The sequence below is a fragment of the Lactuca saligna genome, chromosome 5 (genome assembly GCF_052625555.1).
Source record: "Lactuca saligna cultivar CGN05327 chromosome 5, ASM5262555v1, whole genome shotgun sequence".
In the NCBI taxonomy this organism is placed as follows: Eukaryota; Viridiplantae; Streptophyta; class Magnoliopsida; order Asterales; family Asteraceae; genus Lactuca; species Lactuca saligna.
This window is the reverse complement of record NC_136421.1, coordinates 13,335,567-13,345,017: the sequence shown is the minus strand read 5'-3', so window position 1 is coordinate 13,345,017 and position 9,451 is coordinate 13,335,567. Positions and strand designations below refer to the sequence as shown.

Below are 9,451 nucleotides of genomic sequence, written 5' to 3'. Positions count from 1 at the left end.
TTGAAACATGACTTTGTGTTCGTGTTCAAGATTCGGCATATCATGTTTCCGTTGTTTTAATGTTTATCGTATTCTGTAAGATTAGTTTTGAATTAAATAAAATGAATGGTTATTTTATTTTATATTTTCATGTTTTTTATATTTATTGTTTTTTATCGTGTCTTAGTTGAGTCGTTTTTATATCATGTCGTGTTAGCTAAAAAATACAATACAAGTGTACGATTTGTCACCCCTAGTTTTAAGGTGACTTTATAGCTAATTATTTTTGAAATTTTTGTTTTTCTTGAAATAATTTTTTTATAGATAAAAATAATGGTTGTTATGATTTTAAAATCCTAGAAACGGAAAACGACTCCAATCATACTATGATTTATCTTAAATTAGGATCTTAAAATCCTGACTAAAATCTTAAAATCTTAACCAGATATGATCCTACCTCTTTAATGTATATATATATATATTATATTTGAGCCTCAAAACTCCGCTCATACAAGTTGGAATTTAACATCACATGTCGCATAATGCGAAAAGTTTTGTTGTGTATCACTCTTTCATCCATTCATCTAAAATTTGGGAGATTTTGATCCTATGTTTTTAGTTATATATGATCACGCTTATCTTGTTTCTTTTTTTTTTTTTTTTTTTTTTTTTTTTTTTTTTTTTTTGAACCGACAAATCTAATCTACTCCTAAGCTAACAACACCTATTCCACCTATGTCCACGACGGGACTTGAACCCTCGACCTCAAAGAAAGAGAGCACCACCTGATACCGCTGGGCTACAATCCCTTTGATGTTTTTTTTCTTCCTATTTTTTGTTGTTTGTAGCAATAATAATTATAGCTTATGCTTAATAAATTAAAATCAATTTCATCATTAATACCTTAATAAGTTATAATGAATAATCTATAAACAAGACATTGCCAATAAATTTGAAGAGTAGTTCATTTTGATATAATATTTCAATCTTGGTCATGACGTTACAAAAAAAATAAAATGATTATAGATAAAATTATGATCTTAAAAACCTTAAAGAACTATAATAGATTTGAATAAAAAATAAAAAATGATATGTAAATAGTAAGTGATTACAATATATTTTTTTATAGTAATTGTCCAAAATTTTGAGAAAATGTTACATTGAATAAATATATATTATACAAAAGTTATAGTATAAATACCTATTATTTTCTTTAGGTACACGAGATTAATATTGCATTTGATGGTATATGTTATCAATTCATAATTATTGTATTTAAATTTCAGTTTTAGAAATTTTTTGTGAATATAGAAAATTAGATTTGATTGAAAGACTACATAGTGAAAAAAATATCAACTTAGAATTTTTACATTGAAATAGATAAATAACAAACCGTGCCACTAACTTATTAAATTATTATAATGAAATTAAAATATATACCAAATTTTTGTAGCTGTGTTCAAAGTTTTTTAAAAATTGTTAGAAATCAAGTAAAATAGTTATGGATCCTTATACAAAATGGAAGCCGTAATCCAACCTTCAAAAATCGCAACGAATGGTCCAATTATGAACTTTGCTGTCTCTCTCTTATATGTATACAGAGAGAGAGAGAGAAAGAGATTTGTGTCAGTTGGTTTTTTAAATTATTTTTTTTATAAATATAATTATTTAAAGAAGGGAAAAAGAAAAGGGCAAAAGTGTAAATAGAGCATGCACGTCTCCAAGCTGTAGTGGGCTGTGTAGCAAAAACAAATTGTGGGGGCATTTCAAAACACTACCACCACCATCTTTCTATACACATACTCACACACATTCACTGTGTGTTTTTGAGTGAATTTCTTTTACTAAAAAGAAGAGATGATGGATAAAGTGTCCCACTTGTTTTTGTAAGTGTGTGTGTGTTTTTCACATACTCATTCAAACTCAATACGCACACACACATACTCTCCTCTCTGGACACAGAGCACACCATTTTGTCATTTTGTTTTCCAATTTTGTTTCTGGTGTTGTCGCTTCTTATTGCAGATGATTGAGAAACTTTGCAACGCGAAGGGTTCGAAAGAAGGGTGTTGATGATAATCATCGTGTTCATGTGCAGCTGATTCTGAAAACCCACTCTGTTTTCAAGATTTTTTTTGTTGGGTGAGTTGATTTTTTTATTTATATATATCTGTATAATTCTCACGATTTCAAGATATGGGTTTTGTTCAAGATTGCAATTTTGTTCTGTTTTTTTTCCAAGATTATTTGAAAACTCTTGAAAATAAATCACCATGGAACAAGGGTTTCTTGAAGTTCAAAATATTGGGTTTATTTCATCAAGAATTTTTTTATTGTTTAAATAATCGAAACCCTTTTCCATCTTTATTATTATTTTTATCTTTTTCTTGTTTTGGTATGCAAATCATTAACTACTGTTCAATTCTCATGTAATTTATTTTTCCAGATATAGAAGCGAATTTAGGGCTTTTTATGTTTATGCACCTTTTATAAAATCAGTTCTTGACATGATGAAATTATGTATTGTTCTCAAATTCACTCCCCCAATTTAATTCAATGAATTTTGACTGCATTCATAAACTCTCTCTTATTTTGGTTTTTCTTCTCAGATGTGAAAATGGAAGCTTTCGAAGCTGCAAAAATTGTGCACAATAGAATACTAGAAACAGAATCAGAGACAATTACTCGTAAAATTATCGGTTACATATACTTACTTGATCATGCAGACAGAGAAATGATTCGCTTAGCATATTGCCCTGACAATTTAATCCAAAACCTAATTCAAAAAGCCAAAATCGAACTGAATTTAATCGCAAAACCACCTCCTTCACCACCCATATCACCTTCACTTCAATTCAGCCCAATATTGCATTCACATAGACCCTTTTCGGCTCCACCAAATCTACAAATCCCATCCCCAACCCCTCATTGGGATTCACCGTTCCACTATCCAAACATGGTTCTCGATGATTGTAGGTATCAAAATCAAAATCATGATAATTTTATAGGTTTAGGAGAGCAATTCGAACCTTTCAATCGAGAAATCACAAGTTTAACTGAAAGTTGTTATTCCCCAGATGGGAATTTTAGTGTCAGAGGTAGAAGAGACGTAATACCCACAAAAATCTGCCATTATTTCAGTAAAGGCCATTGTAAACACGGCAATAAATGTAAGTTCTTACACTCCCAATCCATACACGACTTTAACAATGAACTTATGGGTGATGATCAAGCTTCATTCTCACCGGGTTCACTTGAAAAACTCGAGTTTGAGATCACGGAAATCTTGAAATCAAGAAGGGGTAATCCAATTTCAATTGCCTCATTGCCTATGATCTACTATGAAAGATACGGAAGGACCCTTCAAGCAGAAGGGTACCTAACTGAAAGCCAAAGGCACGGAAAAGCCGGTTACAGTTTGACTAAACTTCTTGCACGATTAAAAAACAGCATTCGCCTCATTGACAGGTTTTCTTATATTTTTTATTCAACCCTCTTGTTCTTGTTTACCAAGTTTCACTTCTATTTTGAGTTAAAATTATGATCTAATTAAGTTGCAGACCTCATGGACAACATTTCCTAGTTTTGGCCGATGATGCATCGATGTACATGGAAAACCGGTATGATAGGAGTAGTTTGAGTCCGGGCCCTATTGTTAGTGGGTCAAAGCAAATATATTTGACTTTTCCAGCCGATAGCACTTTCACCGAAGATGATGCTGCTAATTACTTTAGGTAAAAAAAAAAAAAAAAACAAAAATATAACTGTTATTGGTAAATAAATGTACGTTGCTATTTCCTAACATTTTGAGATGGTAACTTCTTATTGTTTGTTTTATAGTACGTATGGTCCAGTTCAAGATGTGAGAATTCCTTGTCAGCAAAAACGGATGTTTGGGTTTGTGACTTTTCATAATTCAGAAACGGTGCAAATGGTTTTGGCGAAAGGGAACCCGCATTATGTTTGTGGTGCCCGTGTTCTTGTGAAACCTTATAGAGAAAAATTGAAGTTGTTTGATCGGTATTCATTACTTCTTTTCTTCTTAATACTTCTCTTTAACTTTAAATGTATAGATAAACTAATTGCATTCCGTTTATTATGCAGAAAGTACTTTGAGAAACTCGAGGGTCCGATGTGTTACCATTCACACCATATAGACATGGACCCCGATCTTCAAGCTAGTAAGATATATATTTTTTCTTAATCTTTTGTTCAAAAATATTAAAATTTATGTTTTTCCTAATTTTTTCTTTTTAATTATTAAACAGGGTTGGACTCGACTAGATTATTCGGTAGGCAACTAGTGGATGAGCCCGAAGTAGCAGTACAACTAGAGATGATGCGCCTATCACAACTTCAGTTGGCACATGGATCTTCCTATCTTGAAAACACCTTTAATGAACAAAACCCGTATGAAGGTATTGTAATCCCTCGCTTTTTACATTTCTTCAGTTTCTTGATTTAGCTTTTTATTCGTTATTTTCTCAAAAAAAAAAATCTCTTTTATAGATCAAGCTGATAATTCCAAGTTCCAATCTCCAAAGCTCATCACACATCTGTTAGATCACACGGGAGCCAACTACACCGATCATGACAAGTATAACCTTTTATCTTACCTTCAGTACTCAGCAGTCACCGCAAAAAAAATTAATAATAATAAATAAATAATCATTCAACAGTCACCCACACCCTATTTGGGTGCATGTTGAACTTTTGTGCAGTGACTGCTGATGTGCTTTTGTTTAGTGAAATTGATGCTACCATCAGCAGTCACTGCCCAAACAGTGCTAAGGCTGTCTTAGCACTGTTTGGATGCATGTTGAAGTTTCTTGCTATTTTTTTTAGTGACCTTTGTTAAGTAAGCTGTGTTTCTTTGTTTATGTAGCGAAAACAGTCAAGGGTTGAATCTCCCGGATAGCCCGTTTGCATGCAACAAGGCATCTAGCAAGCAAATGTAGTGGAAGTAGCAATAAAAGAACAGCATTTAGAGTGAAGTGAGAGGTAAATAATAGCAAATGGAACATGGAAAAGAAGAGAAAGATTGAATAGAAAGCAAATGCGACAAGTATAGTTTTAGTTTATTCCATGAAGCAAAATAGCGATGGAAATATGTTTTCTTATGCTAAACTTATTAATGATAGATAAACGTGTTAAGAAATTTCGGGTTTTGGGTAAAAGATGTTTGGGAATTGGTAGATGGTTTTGGGTAAAAGATGTTTGGGAATCGATAGATGAAGTATAATAGCTAAATGAATATTCTATTTTTTAGTAACTTTAATCGGTTACAGGATAACTATAGATGGTAAAAAAAAAAAAAGTCACTTTAATGAAGTTAATTGGGTTGCATTGATTGGTCAATACTTTTTATCCGCTCTCTTAACTCTATAGTTGTTATTATTGGTAAATTGAAAGGCTCGTACAATATAGTAATAATATGTATGTTGCAGAAATTATCATTTAGATTTTACTCAATTGCTTGAATTGAATAACAAATAAATTAATAAATATAATTGTTTAGTAATTGTTGGAGAATTAAAACGATGGCGTTTGTGCATGGAATAGAGAAATGAGGTTTGACCATCTTGGTTAACGAGAGTCGCGGTAAAAGAGAGGTTAAAATGGATATTCTAAAAGTTCAGAATATACAGTGGTTATTTGATTACTAGATATTTTGTTATCACAAATCATTTTATTCCACAAACAGAACACAAGGCATCAATAGTGGAGAAAAAAAAAAAAAAAAAGCGAGAAACTAAAGTTGGCATATTTAGAAATTAAATTCCATAAATAATTAATCTTGTTGTAAATTATATTACACTAATTATTTATCTTCTAAATAGTTGGAACTGTTTGATTGGAACACCAAAAACTAATTATTACAACATAAAGTTTTTCAAAAGAAAAGTAAATATAACCACCCTGTTAGTTAATAATTGTTAGTGTATTATGCTGATGCATATTAATAATTGTTACTCTTTATCTATAAACTGGGACCCATTCAACAGTTGTCGCCAAACAATTTTTAAAATTGCATAAAGAAAGGTGCAGAGTGCAATAAAGATGCACGAGGTAGGATCAAGATCAACACAACATTGCTTTCAAAGTTACAACCAAACCCTGCCTCTTCACATTTTCAAGAGCCATTTTTCACAAAAGGAATGCATGCATATACCAATCAAAATCAAATACAAAAATACAAATGAAAAACTGTTTTTTATACATATTATTATTATATATAGCTTAGTCTCGACCAAATTCAGACTTGTACCCATGTATCAGAACCTGAAAACTATATGAATGGACATGAACAATCTCTTATCTATACCTTTCTCCATATATTTAGTTTCCTGAATTTTAATAAAAAGAAAAAAAGAAAAACACATTACACATGTTCGTACATATACAAAAAAAAAAAAAAATCGAACCAGTAGTGGACATTTCTCAATCAAAAGATTCCGGGTGTCTTCTTGCAAACCCACATTTAACAAACTGAACCTGTATGAATTAGGAAGAGTATGATCATGATTCTTTTTTTATTGATAAGGATTTTCAATTTTCAATCAGTATATTAGAAAAAGAATTTCAAAAAGACTTTCCCCATAAATCCTGATATTTACAAATTCGGTCCGATTTACATTCTGCTTCAATTTTGGTCACGTTCTCAAGTCTCTTTTAAAGTTTAAACATCACTGATCCATATAACACTTAACATGGGGGAATAGAGAAACAAGGCCTTATTGTCTACCAAAACCAATTAACCATTAGAAGTAAAATCAATGCTAGTGGTTTGGGTCGAAAAAATCTCCTCATCTAATCTTTATTGATGGGTATTTTAGAAATTTGACAAATAAACATTTTTTCAAACTACATATTAGGTCAAACAATGGCAAGAACAGAACACAGAATCATAGTTTTAATGATCATTATTCTTTTCTACCATTCCTAATTACTCTATAAACTTTCAAATATAAAAAGGTAAACAGGATACTAACCTTGAAATAAATTAAGCATCATTTTGAAGCCAATTTCGATTTCTCACTTGTCTCAAAATTAGTTAAAAGAACCCGGATCACTACCTGCATTACCACCAAAACAACATTATTACATAAACAACCCTCAAGAACAATCACATAAAATATAAACATCAGACTTACCAAATAAAAAAAAAAGCACAAAACTTGTGACAGAATTCGAGTTACATTAGAAACCAAAACTTCCTGTCCTTTGATCATGACCTTTCATATTTTTTTGCTAAATCTTTGAGTAGTAACCTTTGACGAAATGCCAAGTACTTATCTACACTAGTTCCCGCCCATTGCTGACAAAAGCTTTCATCATTTGGAACAAATGAACTTAAAGGAAAGGGTCCCACCGGAGCTTTTTTCAGGGCAACCAAAAACCGATGGCGGGGCCGGATCCTCTGGTCTAAGGATAGGCTTAGATACGTTGGATACTTGGTCAAAGATTTGACCTCGTTTTGAAGTTCATTCACCAAATACAAGTATTTAGGCTTCAAATTGTCCTCAAGAGACAATGAGAACACCTACATATCCCCCCATAAACACATTATCAGTTATTGTAACATTTCCCAATATACCCATAGTGGTAGCAAGAGTAAAGTATAAGCAAAAACTACCTGTGTGAGGCTAGTAGAGACTTTTAATATGTCTGAGTTGTGCATGCCGATACTCCTCAAGAAGTTAATTCTTGGTAACATGCCATCTTCAATACTGTAATGAAGGAGCTGAGGATGTTTCGTGACCATTTTTACTATATTGTCCCTGGGTGCATCGAGTTCTTTTGTAAGGAATCTATACCTCGCATTCCATGAATTATCAATCCGTTGAACCAAAATTTGAGGGCTTAATTGCACAACTTTACTCAAATCACTTTCTTTAATACCAACTTCTTCAATCAGATACCTCACAGTAGGCTTTAATGAATTTTCCACACTGTAAGAGAAGATCGATGGGGTAGCAGTAATTATCTGTCCGATTCTTGAATCCTGAATTCCCAAATTTACCAGAAACGCCACGTGGGATTTCAGATTGCTTTCGACTGTATACTGCAAAATCTGTGGTTGTCTCATGAGGATTTTCTTTATATCTTTACTTTTTACACCAACACTCATCAAGAACTCTAATCTTTCTCGTGCTGCGGTGACGTTTATTTGAAGTGAAGGCATGTGTCTTCCGTACATTTGGATGAAGTGAGAATCTTTAAGGCCAAAAGTTGTGAGGTAGTCGAGTAGTGGAAACCATTTTTCGTCTACTTCTATTTCCTCTGATAAACGCCGATATTTGTTCTTTGAAGACTTCCCTGCCTCCTTATCTTTCTCTGTGTAATTGACCTTTCCGTTTCCTTTGATAACTTTCAGCTTCCTACCCATTCTTGAATACATGCTACCTCCATTGACATTACTTGCAGCTTGCAACTTGCTTTTCGCTTTATCATCACTATAACCTGGTCCTGGGCCCTGTAGAAATACCAATATACCATAGAGTCAAAGGGCATAGTATTGAGCGAAGAGGTCGAACAGAAATAAACGCTATAGATTAACCACTGAAGAACCCTAAAAATGCATAAACCGATAAACCCTAAAACGCGATATAAGATAAAATGAAGGCAAGAGATAGCTCACATCTGAGAGCCAATCATCGTCATCGTCATCAATAGCTTCATTTTCGTTGTCGCTATCGTACGGAGATAGTCTCTGACCGAACCTAGAGCGACGATTGGACTTGAGAATTTTGGGATTTGAATGCGATGACGATACAGCAAACCTGCCAATGCTTTTTCGTCTTCTTGAATTTAACCCATTGTGTAAGTAAAGCTTCAAGCTTTCGAAATACGAAAAAGAATGACTGTGAAGGAGAGAATTTGATGTGTACAGAGAGGAAACTGCCATTCCTTTTGGGGATAAGGAGAGATGATTCTAAAACCCTAATAGTCAGAAGGAGTTGTAGTAGAATATCCGGTGTGGCCACCATAGTTGGCTTGCTGTCCTGTCTGGATTCCACACAATCGCTAAGTAGTGTTTTAATTCCTTTAAACCCTGAGGACGACTATGGTTTGTTGTTAAGCAATATAGGTAGATGCTGACTGTATCCAAATCGACAAAAATAAACGTAGATATGCTGACTGGCAAGAATTGGATAAGACCTAATTAAAAGCGATTACCTGTTCTTGTATTTGTGAACTTCTGGCTCTTGGTTCTTGATTTGGTTTGGGAACCAAAACCAAATAGAGTTTTTGTTAGGCCGAAAGGAGTGGACGCGGGGAAACGTAGCAGACGCTTTCCGTCTGGCGGAACATCGCACCGTTGGCGTGGAAAGCATAGTGCGGGAAACAGAGAGGGGAGTCTCTCTCGTTCTCTCTCTTTTGTTGCGATTGGCTGACGATAAAAAAAATATTTTTGAAAAATATATCTTTTTTTTTTTTGAAAAACAACCGTTAATCAACGGTAAAAAAA

General features: G+C 33.2%; 2 protein-coding genes across 5 annotated transcripts; one reads left to right on the top strand and one right to left on the bottom strand.

The window, feature by feature from the left end:
* Nucleotides 1-1,737: 1,737 nt before the first annotated feature.
* LOC144996936 (zinc finger CCCH domain-containing protein 18-like) lies at nt 1,738-5,251 on the top strand. Of its 3 annotated transcripts, XM_078956728.1 has the most exons (9): nt 1,738-1,865; nt 2,005-2,121; nt 2,589-3,447; nt 3,534-3,713; nt 3,820-3,999; nt 4,084-4,160; nt 4,248-4,397; nt 4,489-4,576; nt 4,865-5,251. In XM_078956728.1, the coding sequence occupies exons 3-9, from the start codon at nt 2,597-2,599 to the stop codon at nt 4,935-4,937; spliced, it is 1,599 nt and encodes a 532-aa protein (XP_078812854.1). In that variant the 5' UTR covers nt 1,738-1,865; nt 2,005-2,121; nt 2,589-2,596; the 3' UTR covers nt 4,938-5,251. The 3 variants fall into 3 exon arrangements, with proteins under 3 accessions (XP_078812854.1, XP_078812855.1, XP_078812853.1); XM_078956729.1 differs by lacking the exon at nt 1,738-1,865 and having other exon boundaries at nt 1,872-2,121; nt 3,540-3,713; XM_078956727.1 differs by lacking the exon at nt 1,738-1,865 and having other exon boundaries at nt 1,872-2,121.
* A 928-nt stretch (nt 5,252-6,179) lies between these two features.
* On the bottom strand, nt 6,180-9,051 carry LOC145048377 (Mitochondrial transcription termination factor family protein). Of its 2 annotated transcripts, XM_078996843.1 has the most exons (6): nt 8,621-9,051; nt 7,616-8,455; nt 7,134-7,522; nt 6,972-7,055; nt 6,405-6,474; nt 6,180-6,326 (listed from the first exon to the last, which is right to left on the bottom strand). In XM_078996843.1, exons 1-3 carry the CDS (start codon nt 8,885-8,887, stop codon nt 7,208-7,210), a joined length of 1,422 nt encoding a protein of 473 aa, XP_078852969.1. In that variant the 5' UTR covers nt 8,888-9,051; the 3' UTR covers nt 6,180-6,326; nt 6,405-6,474; nt 6,972-7,055; nt 7,134-7,207. The 2 variants fall into 2 exon arrangements, with proteins under 2 accessions (XP_078852969.1, XP_078852968.1); XM_078996842.1 differs by having other exon boundaries at nt 6,180-6,474.
* Between the last annotated feature and the right edge of the window lie 400 nt (nt 9,052-9,451).